The sequence below is a fragment of the Centrocercus urophasianus genome, unplaced genomic scaffold (genome assembly GCF_019232065.1).
Source record: "Centrocercus urophasianus isolate 14NV4802_14NV808 unplaced genomic scaffold, USGS_Curo_1.0 seq_11, whole genome shotgun sequence".
In the NCBI taxonomy this organism is placed as follows: Eukaryota; Metazoa; Chordata; class Aves; order Galliformes; family Phasianidae; genus Centrocercus; species Centrocercus urophasianus.
The window spans coordinates 53,359,122-53,371,184 of NW_024884253.1; the positions used below are offsets into that span (position 1 = coordinate 53,359,122).

General features: G+C 35.8%; 1 protein-coding gene across 1 annotated transcript in view; it reads left to right on the forward strand.

The window, feature by feature from the left end:
- Nucleotides 1–10,932, forward strand: part of DOK6 (docking protein 6) — a 236,534-nt gene extending 225,602 nt beyond the window's left edge. Inside the window, exon 8 of the mRNA XM_042840015.1 lies at nucleotides 10,588–10,932. Within this exon, the coding sequence (XP_042695949.1) occupies nucleotides 10,588–10,727 (140 nt within the window). The 3' untranslated portion in view covers nucleotides 10,728–10,932. The remainder of the gene's footprint in view (nucleotides 1–10,587) is intronic.
- Nucleotides 10,933–12,063: the final 1,131 nt, after the last annotated feature.

Below are 12,063 nucleotides of genomic sequence, written 5' to 3' on the forward strand. Positions count from 1 at the left end.
TGCATCCTGTTTTTCACAGGACACATTCCCCAATTTTACCATACCAAGCTGGAGCTATTTAGTCACAGGCCAGATCTTCCATCAGTAAACACTCCTGAGCACTATCTTCTGGAGGCAAACAGCTCTGAAGGAAGGTGCTTTCAAATGTCCACAAAGTGATGTAAATTGTCACATGTCATGATGTAAATTGTCATGTCATGATGTAAATTGTCACAATTGTCACAACACCCATCACTTGCCTCCTCAATAAGCCAGTCTAACTCATTTTATTAAACTGAGTATTAAATTTTTACCACCTACAAACCACTCCCTCCCACGCTTCTTGGAAAAATAAATGTAAGCAAGACTAATTCTCCATGTTCAATGTTCCTTAAATGACAAAAGTTCAACAAACTTTGGAGCTTGAACAGTAGTTCATCCTCAAATAACTAATGAAGTGCAATAACAGGGTAAGTCTGTAATGGAAGTAGAAGTATATGACCAAAACAGCTAACGATTTTAGCAACTTTTGTGCAGTGAGGAATACAGCTCAAATGAGACCAAAGCTGCAGTGCAAAAATTTTCTAAAGTCATCTAAGACATAATTGACACTAAAATACATGCTCTTATTATACATTGTAACCATTTTTAACAGCTGGCCATTCCTGCCTTTGAACAGTCCAGAACTGGAAAACATCAGACTCCACAATGAAAGCCAAGCAGACATTAACCATGTTTTCAGTTTGGGTCTGGATATTGGTTTTGGTTAGTTGGTTTGAATTTGAATTTTGGTAAGGGTTAGGTTTTGTTACTGTTTATTTCCACGTTTCTCTTGCTTATCAGGTGTGCCAAGAAACCTGCTGTAAGAGACAAAAGAACAGCTAAGCTGTACCACCACACTCACACTAAATGCCTTAGTCTTCATGTTTTATATGTGTTTAGATCTCACATGATACTCAATGATAAAATTGTCTTTTGAAAATTAATATTTGTAGAATAGGTATCTGTTTGGAGTGCTGTAAATCCATTATCCCTACCTTTTCCTATGCTAAGCAATGTAAACTGTACTGCTTGACACTTGTTATTTTCATTTTTTCAAATCAAAACTGTATTTTACTTAGAGAGTAAAATGTGGTTAAAATCATACACACTCCATCCTGTCAGACCAGATTTGTTTTCTGGCTTCAGAACTCATGTACTGAGTTTCATTTTATGGCAACTCTTTATAGGCCACTTATAAATCTTTGTGAATGTAGCATTTATAATGAAAATGCAATCAAGCAAAGAAATACTGGCCACACTGAAGATCAACAGAACTATAACACCAAGAAGATTGAACAGTTCTGATCAATCAGCCTCCAGTAGCATTCCATTTTCAAAAGCAGTATCCTCACTATCTCTACATTAAACATTTTTTGTCAATTAGACTTTTTTTTTTCTTCATTTTGGTTTAGATATTTTAATATGAAATTAGAAATCCATTATTTCACTTCAACTCTGTAGTTTGATAAAATCTCTTTATTTCTTTGTAGCTGTTGGTTTATTTTGCTTAGTGTATCCAAGGGGAAATGTCAACATGATTTGAAATGCAATAAATATTTAACAGGGAGATACTCTATATGATCAAACTGATATGCAGTGTATAAATTTGCATTTTTGCATACATTCTTAGTAAGATTCTTCATGCTAAATCAGTGGCAGATGTAGAGGCTCATCATTTTTTTAACATGGCAAGTGATAATACCATGTTTTGACTGGACATTTAGCTTTGATAAAAATGCAGTAAAAATATTTTTAGGACAGAAAAAATCAACAGGGAGTTAACAAATTGGTAAACCAAGGTGATAACACTGCATACATAGATGTCTTTTTTCAATTCCTCTGGTAGATATAAGTTTCAAGGAGGAAAAAAAAAATATATATATATACTCAAAATCCGTTTATGTACAGAGATCAGCAACCTGTTGTCTCGTATAATGACTTGCTATCCTTTTACACAGGATCCAAAAGCAAAAGGCAGCCAAGAGTAGAGCTTAACCTACTTAAAGATAGCAGAAAATGATTCATTACTTGAGCCAAAGTAGTCCACACCACTTTAGCTATCATTTGCATTTGTTTATTTCACTACTTCTATATTTTCCTCACTTTTGAATTTTTCCACTAGAAAGATAATTTTTCCCAGTGGTTCATTTTGCTGGTTTGTTATGTCCCCATAAGGCAAAGTGTTGTAAAGACAAATCAATTTCTTCTTAACTGAGCTTTTCTTAGCTATTTTCTCACTCTTCCGTTTTAGCCTTTCCCATATGCATTTAGGACCAGAGCATTTTCTTATTTCCTTTTTTTTTTTTTCTGTCATCTTGTCATGTCTCAGCATTCTTATTCAATTCAAATGTTCCTTGCAGTAAAAGTAATAGACACCAGCAGTAATTTTATCTCTTCCATTTGCTTATTAAAGTTAGTAATACTCAGTATTACTAGCAGTATATACTTAGCCATACTTAGTATCACTAACACAAAATGTCTCAGTTTTGTTTCTGTTTAAAAAGTTCGTTAGATCTTGAGCTCAATGAAAGTGCCTGCATTTGTTAAAAATGCATAGTTTCTGTTTACTTTCATGGTAAATGCAATAATTTTACTTTACTTTGGACAGGCATAGAGTTCAGGAACAAAGTTATTATTCTCATAATAAACCTTATTCCTGCAGCTTATGTGGAATGCTTTGTATTACTTTCTGGTTGACTGAGTCTGTGGCTGAAATAATAAATTAGGCTGGGGATGCTAGCCACCTTGCACAGCATGTTTGGCCTTCTCAGGCAGCTTTGTTAGGGCACTCATTAAAGATCATAATAAGAATCTTAAGTAACCTGTTGATCATTTTGACACATTTCACTATTGAATTGCACGTATTTCCCCTCAAAAGCTTTTCTTTGAGGTCATAATACCTGTATCTTTCATTATAAAACAAAAGCTCTGCCTGTAGTCACTTCTCTATCATGCACAATTTTTATCGTATGTATAGTGATTCAGAGAAAATCACAGGTCTCTTAATTAGTGTGCCATGAAAACCAGATGGGTGTTTTTGTTAAGTGATTTAAAACAAAGTAGTTTGTTTCCTTTCAGAAAGCAGAATGGATGAAAATGAAGTATTGTATCATACCAAAGAATAGTTTGGGATAGAAAACAGCTTTGGAAGTAATTTGCTCCAACTGCTTGCTCACTGCAAGGCTTGCTTAGAACAGGTTTCTCTGTTAAATACTTTATGATTGATAATCAAAGCATCATTGCAGAAAATTTCACTTTTGCAGAATCTTTGAAACTGAACTTGGAAAAGCCTTCTATCTGACAGTTTTCATCTGACAAACTATTTTGAAGCAAACTTAGACCGTAGCCTAATTTTGTGTTAAATGAGAACATGATTATTATGCTTCCTTCAATTTGTTGAAGTCAAGGAGCTGGACTGAGAACAGGGGTAGGGAAGAAGCTGTTCTAGTTTGTAGCACTAGCACAAGTACAAAAAGCTGGAAAGAAGAAACGAGTTCATCTTTGTGAAGACCACTGCAGTCTGTATGTGGAAGACAACAAGAGGAGGCAAAGTACAAGCTTTCTGTTCTTTTCTGTATGTTGGCTTAGAGTGTGGGACTAAACATATTGCCACTCTGCTTGGATACTTTATTTAATCTCTCTTTGATTGTGGCATGCAGGCATACAAATATGTATTACAGAGGAGCACAAAAACTGATGAGATGCAGGATAGATTACTTTTTCCCAAATGCGTATTGTATTTTGGTTGCAGGAATGGGGATAAAAACGGGAAGAATATTGGTAATGTGAGACATGCAAGTAGATAGAGAATTTAAATAGAGGGCATTCCTCCCTTTATAAACAGACAGAGACATAGAAAGCTGGTGCTGTAAATAGAAAGATTCATTACTAGAAAAAAAATGCCAAGTGGATGAAGAATAATCAATTAAAGGCAGAGGCAAGGTAAAGCTATTTGTCTTTGTGAAAAACATGGTTGATGTTCCGTATAACAGCTGTATCTTCTGAGAGCTTAAGTAGTCTTGAGAAGAGAGTGGATTTTGAAGGTAAAATACAGTTTAAATAGGAGAGTGAGGTATTTAAAAGCACTGTCTTGCAACACAAAACTACAGTTAATCTATGGAACAACCAATCTGCCGCCTAGACAGTACATTAGCTTTAGTTATGTGATTCAATGTAGTGTAGAGCAATACTTGCTCTTTTAGGCAGAAGTACAAATAAAATAATTCTCATTTCTCTGTACATAATTTTTAAAAGCAATGAGCTTTATTTGTAGGTTTTGAAACAAGGACATTCATCTTTGGTTTCAAAATATCACCTTGGAAATGTGTTTATCATAAACCTCTCGTATTCTTGTGCCAAAATTGCAATGTTAAAAACTTCTTCCTTAAGATGCAACAATTGGATAGATTATAAATGTATCTGTTTTAAACTGCCAGTTTTACATTCTTTTCCACTCACACAAGTAACATTTCTTCCTTTCTAGAGCATGGTCTCATAACAGTGCTAAAAAAATGAAAATAAATAACAGTCTTCCTGTTCTCGAAAGTGATAAAACTCTGTGCCAAATGTATTCTATTCAGGTACTGACTGATCTTGATGTTAGCAAAAAAAATATTATTCATTTCACTTAAAATTCTAAACAAAATTAAAATGGTTATGTAAAGATTAAATATTTAATGTTGGAGGGCTTTTTTACATGCATTCTTTTAATATATACATTCTCTTAACGTATTTTACTGTATCTTCTAGGATCAATTTATACTATCTTGATTTGAATTATTTGTAGTAAAATGTTTCTAATAAAAAACTTCACATTTTATAATGTTTCAAAAGTAGTATTTTCAAATATTCTTTTTCCTTTCAAAAATATTTAATGAAATGAAATACAAAATTGTTTTAGAAAATATTAAAAATTGGAGCCCAGCTGTGCTCACATGGCTTTTAATTCCAAAAGCAGTTAAATTCAAGAGAGAATGTGTATGTCTTTATTTAGAATTGAAAGAGGCCCACAGTTTCACTTTCAATGAGTGCATGAAAATCAATGTGCTGTAATATACTTTATGCTATTTTTCAGTTTCCATCTGTTCCCTTCCGTTGAATTTTTTTGTGAGTGACAGCACAATAATCACTGTGCCAATTAATGCCCTTCCAATCCAACCGCATAGTTACTGCAAAATAAATGTTTTCCTCTGTGGCAGTTTGTCCTGCTATGAAACTTTGCTTTAGTTATTCCAATCATCTAACAGCAGAAAAGGAAAAGCTGCTTTGTCATCAATAGCTCAATAGAAGACACTGTATATTCAATAGAGAGAGCTGGCAGAATTTTAACCAGTATCAATTTATAAATAGGACAACAGCAATCATTTATTTTCTGCCTTAAATGAAAGTATCTTTTCTGTTGCAATAATAGCCACTTAACAGATTTCAGATTGTAGCAGGGTTGAGTTTTTTTGAGAACCATTTTTTTAAATCCAAAATAAAATGTGGACTCTATTTCTTTGCAACAAAAGCTCTTAGAAGAATAAAAGCTTCTATCAGAAATAAGCAGTTTTAGTCATTTAGTTTCTTACAACAACATTTTTTTTTCCTGTAGTGGACTTTCACTGCATAGCTACAACCTCTCCCCATTTCGTCCCGTCTTAACAAAGAATATTAAAGCTTGAACCATCTCAATATACCCTTCCCCATTGAAACCATATCCTCAGGTCAGTCTGTGGAACACCTCTCATATACCTAGGAGATTTCACAGCTGTTGGAAAAGCCCTTAGAGGACATAAATCTAAACTAAACGCTGGTATTGGTTCTATGAACATTTCTGGCTGAAGAGCTGCATTTGTTGTCCAGTGAGAACTCTGTGAGTAAACAACAAAGAACAAACATTTCTTACTAACATTTCATTCCTGAAGTGAAATTTGTTAGCTAACTGCTGGTTTTTTTTCCACCTCTTTGCACCATCCTTTGTGGATGAAACCTCATTTTCAGTGGATTCTGGACTGTTCTATTCATTGAGAACTACAGAATTTTCCAGTGGATATTTCTAAAGCACAGATTGCTTTACACTGTGGCAAGTGCTTCACCCTTTTCTTCTTCTTTTTTTTTTTTTTTTTAATTCAGTCTTAGCTTACATTGACTGATTCCTCAAAATTTCTTTTCAACAATTATGTTTTTCTGTAACGTTTACAATCAAAGTATTTTTGCCTTCTTAAATTCTCACAGCCACTTCCATGTACAAATATCCAAAATAATATCTAAAATATCTAATTGGCGTTAGTTTAATGACTTCAATCTTGGGAAGTGCCAAGTTTTATTTTAAAAGATAAAGTGTGTTATTATTAATTAGCAAAGTAAAACTGCATTAGAAGAAAATCGTTTTGTTTGTAAAGTCATCTGTTCAGGGGTTAGGAAATCCCAGAAGAAAGCTTGCTGTGCAGCTGCAAAAGACTGTTTCTTTATTTCATCTAGTAACTATCTAATATGAGGTACTTAGAGGGATCTGCAACAGAAGCTGATGCTGTCTGTGCTCCAATTAATTTTTAATCATTGCAATATATAAGAATATACACATACATGATAGAACATCTTAGCTACAGAGCTTTTGAAGTGATCCTGCATCAGAGAGCTGAATAGCGTGGTGTCAATTTCATTTGCCTGAATTTGATTTCATATTGTTCATGGCCATCATTACCCACACAAACGAATTGGAACCAAAGCCAATCTGAAAAAAATCCTGCCCTCTCTTCTCCTTGGCTGCTCATTCCTGCTCCTCAGCTGTGCCAGTGCAACAAATTTGTAGGGCTCTCTTGCAGGCCAGATGACCAAAGTGTTTTATTTTACAAAGCAGCCTTTCAGACAGTCGCAGTGGCACAACTGAACAACTGCTGTGGGCAAAGAGGAGGACAAAAGGAACATTTTCAGCTGATTTTTCCACTATAGAAAATGTAATGTCAACTCCTACCCAGAGGGGAATTTAACACAGTAGTTGTACATCACAGTTGAGTGCTCTAACCAGAGAACATCAGATGAGAGAGTTTCTTGAATTCTTGCATTTGTAAAGAAGTGTGACCTTTTTTTTTGCTTTCGGAAAGAAAGAGGTTTGGCACCTGCTTTTTGTAGAAGAATTTGAATTCCTAATCCCAGAAAGAGAGAGAAATGTCTTCCAAAAAGCAGCAGTATGGGAGCTTTTATAGTTTATTCCTGCACCTCTTTTTTTTTTCTTTTAATTTAGCTGAGTACTGCAAGTCTTCTCTTAGAAGTAGTGATCGATCTACTTGTATGTACATCAATCACTGCTGTTACTAGGAAACCATCGGGTTTTTCCTCTGAAGAATTGTTATAAATAAGCACTGTGTCATGAAATAAGATCCTGGTATACACTGCCTCTGCTTCCAACAGGAAAAAATCTAATTTTGCTGTAATTTTCCAGGTTACATTAAATTATCTTTATGAATCATTCATACTTAATTGCTTTGGACAACAACTTCACTGCATTCTATGATCCTGAGAGTAAGTTTAAATAAGGGATGAAGTAGACTGAATATTACTTACCAAGGTCCTATCCTAGAACAGAAACAAAAATACATTTCATACATAAGCCACAGGAAAAAGCTTACCCAATTCTGCTTGTGTCTTCAGGTCACAAAGTGTGCGATAATCAAATTCCTCTTATGCTGACTTCAGAGGAATTTTAAAGAAGAGTTAGTTTTGTATTCCTGAAAACAGCTGTGGAACCAAAGAGCTACAAAATCATCAGAAAGAGTTCTCCTTCCTCCCTCTTAACCTGTTAAGCCCCAAAAAATGACACAGAAAATATTATTCAAGCAGGAAGCTTAGAAAACTGGAATTAGAATTCTTTACTGCAAAACTTTTCCTGTTTACTTTCACAGTTCTTACTGCTGACATAAAGCATAAACATGGAGACTTTGCAATGGCCAAGGCTCCATAAAGTTGATCAGCTGTCAGGTATCAGATATATACATAATCTTCAGTAATAATGCAGATAAAAGAATTTATTATGATTTTGAATTAGGATGCGCAAAATAATTTTTATAAGAAGGTTCTGATTTTTGGAATGTTACTACTTAGAAGTCATAAGTCAATTTGAAATACCTTTTTTATTTTTTTAATAATTTTATTTAAATGTCATAATATAGTTCTTTAAAAAATAATGAGATAAAAGTAAACATTTTGCATAGAACTGTTCTTTCCAGAAGCCAAAAATTCTCTATTTCCCATAGTTTTTTTGTGTCTTCTTGAACTGATGTATTCTGTTATTTTAATTATTATTTCCACAGAGTGGTCTTACTTAGTGGTCAAACTGGCTTGAGCCTACACCTAGTGTCTTAAATCTTTTGGATCTGTTAAATGTGTCTTTTAATCTTTTGGATCTATGACTGTCTTTATCTTTATACATATCCTAGCAATCAGGGGAGAACCCGTTATCCTTATCAGCCCCTTTAGTTATAGAATGGCTAGAATGAGTCCTGGTGTGAGACTTAGCAGCTAAAAAATTTCTTTTAAAGAATGGTACAGGGATGCGCTAGCAGCTGAGGTGTACATCCAAGAAATGGAAGACCTGAATTCAATTTCCTTTTTAACCTTAATAGGTTCAAATTTATCTTCAGTAATCTAAAAGACTGCCTTAATACCTTATCTAGAAATGAGTTTAGCAGCAGCACTGTTCATCACTGCACTAAAACTGCACTATTCTACAGCAGGGAATTAAAAAGAAGCTATATGGCCTAAGTTTAAGAACTCGATTGAGTAACTAGTGTCTACTTCTGCTCACTGGCACAAGGACTGATTGTTTTTCTTCTACATTTTTTTGGAAGAGATACAGAAAGGGACTGAAGGAAACTGTCACTTCAGCATATTTTATTTATCTTGTTTTAAAGAAAAAAATCCATAGCCATTCACATGGATCAACAATTTACTATTTAAAAATATATTATTCCAGCAAAAAGAAAGCATGATTTTACTCCCTAAGAAGGAAAGATGCCAGATTTGATTCACAAGGTTAGAACCAATTGCCATGCTACTTAATGTTTCACTTTGAATTAATATTTATAAAAAAAGTTAACAGGAATTTTGCTGCAATTCTCAAATTTAAAAAGTATGAAGGCTTTTCTTAATATAATAGTTTAAAATTGCTCAAAACACAGCATTTAAGACTACTGTCAATGTATTTACAGGCTCTTCAATGCTTTTGCTTTGCAGGTCAGATATCACAGTCACCATACATTTTAATTCAGTTTGATGCAAAAGATTCTTGAAGCAGAAATGTTTAAACTTGGTATATCAGTCAAGTTTTGATAGCCAGTGTCTACCCAGTGAACAGTAAAAATACATATGCAAAATTCATTCTTCTTGGTCATATTGTGAAAGGGATATTATGACTGTTACCATGCTGTTGGGAATTACATCTGTTGTTTTGTCTCCAGTGTCACTGAGATGTATGTTTTATTCTGTTTTTAATTTAGTTTTTATTTCTCTCTTGGTCCTATCATTGCTTGTATAGACATTTAGGGGAACTGTGATTTTTTCTCATGAGGCAGTCAGTAACTTGTTTTAGGCAAACTTTTCCAGATACAACATTTATGACAAAGTTTTGCCAAGTCTGGTCAACAGTATTCTTAATACGAGTACTACTAAAGCATTCTAGAAAATTGCTAGTTGTTTTAGAACCTTTTAGCATGAGCTGAATTCTTCAGTTTACAAGTGTACACCCCATTAAAGCCGTTCTTTACTAGTTTGTGCTCAACAGAAAAATAGTATTTTGTTTTCCAACATATAATACATGTATTAAAGAATGTTTTAGAAAGCAATTTCATAAACCGTTTTGAATAGAAACTTAAATATATATTTCCAAAATATAGAGAATATACTTTGAATAAAGATGCATCCAGAATGGAATGTAACGTTTAGCTACTAATTAAATCTCAGTTTCAAGAGGGAATTTTGAACAAAGAATCAAGTCATAGAAGTAAGCTTCTAATTTTTGACATCATTTGCTCTTTAATGTCTTTTCACAAATGATTCTCCATCTCCCCGACTGTGAGCAAACAAGCCATGATTATGTGAAATTCTCAAATCTAACTGAGAAAAGATCTCAAGTAGCCTTTAATCAACTAGTCTTCTGCAATATGAGCATATTCCATTTCCACTTAACTTCTACCACTTAAGCAGGACTTCAGATAAATAAGTGCATTAGTTCCGCATCAGCTTTAACTAAGAAATATAACTGAGTTTTATAGAGTGTAAAATATATAGATATGATATTCTGCGACTTGAATATAAAACCTGAGCCTAAATGGCCTCTGTGTTGGGTCTGGGGATCTCCTGCCTCATCTGGTTATCTGTTGCCCACATGTGATGCAGGAGCTGCCAAAGCCCTCCTTTCCAGCCCCACTGGGATAGATCTGCTCCCAGGGCACCAACGGAAGATGCAGAAGACACACAGAGCACCATGACTTTGTGCTGGGGCATCCCAGTCCTGCTTTGCAAGGTGCCTCAAACCCGAGCATTGAGCCTTAGCTTGCCTCTCTGATACATCTTTCATACTCCCCACAGGTCATAGCCTGGGCGCAACGAAGGTGTCCCGGGCACAGACGTTTCCCAGCTACCCCTCGGAGCAGGGTGAGGAGCACCAGCAGTCCCTCTCACTGGCCAGCAGCTACACCTTCAGCTACGGCTCAGGCCTCGTGCAATGACAGCCGGGGGCGGCCGGCCGAGAGAGACAGTCAAGCCTGGAGCCTGTTGCCAGGGCCAGGGAAGAGCGTGCACCCTCCACACCCACAATTGCCATGAAAACTGAGGCCTACCAGCTCCAGCCCGGCCACCATGAAGATGGGAACCTGGAGAGGCAGCTTCCCTGAAGCAGAGGCTAAGTCTTTATTTATTTGTTTTGCCATTCCTTCTGTCAGTATGTTTGGGACGGAGGTGGTGGGGGAGTAGGGGTGGGGCGGGGAGGGCAAGCATTCGTGTTGTAAGAAAGTGGTTGAAACAAATGAAACTGTGTTGGTGTGAAGGTTTCTGCATGACCAGAGAAGGCCCTGTCACAGGGCTCTGTCACGATGTGCATTTGACATCAGGGTCTTCCTACCCATCTCCATCAGCAGATCAGCCCATCCTCACTGGTGATGTGTTTGGGTCCTCGCTGTAGCCCATTGACTCCAGCTGGATTCAGTGAAATATTGCCAGTTAAACAAGCAGCTTAAGCACTGCAGGCATTGCCTTTAGAGCCAAGCAGGTTTGCTGATTGCCATAGAGGGCCAGGTGGTTTTTGAGTCAGGCTCAAACAGATACTGGAGGCAGACCAATGCTGTTTCTTGAGAATATAATTTGATGTACTAAGATAAAGTTATTGACTATTGCATATCTTATTTTTTTTAAATTCCTGGGGCATAAATTCTGTTTTACCTAATGTGAGCATAAGTCTCCTGAATGCCTTTAAGAGCTGCAAGTGTTCACAAGAGCAGCAAAGTCTTGACTTTAGAACTGCTAAGAAGTTTTACCATTTGCAAATTATTTAAGTAACAGTGCCTGCAAGCATAACTTTAAAAAGCAAAAAAAAAAGCTGTTCTTCAAGCAAATAAACCTGGGCTGCCTCCCTGGCTGGTGATCTCCTGTTTCATGACTGGGCCAGGCATGGTACAGAAGCTGAGCTCTGGTCTTGTCTCTCTGGTCAGCCTTTCTTTGGTTTTCTCTGTTTCCTTTTAGATTTCTGATTTAGATGCACATTGTACCTTGTATGAACTGATGTATGCATCAGTTTACTTTGAAAAGGATGATGAGTACACCTCAATGGAAATTTTCTGTCTTGGGAAGATGTCTTTCAAAAGTGAACTGTAGTAGGTGTGTTTGTAATTGGTAATGAGCAAATAAGTTGGAAGGCATACCTGTAGGTGGGGAACAAGTTTTGTCTATCATGAATATTTAGATTCTTGTGGGTGATATCAAATATTTATGTACTTCTCACGATACCCTGAAATGTCTGAAAATGTGGGGAGAAAAATCAGCTTTCTTGTTAATCTCGAGCAGGCCTTG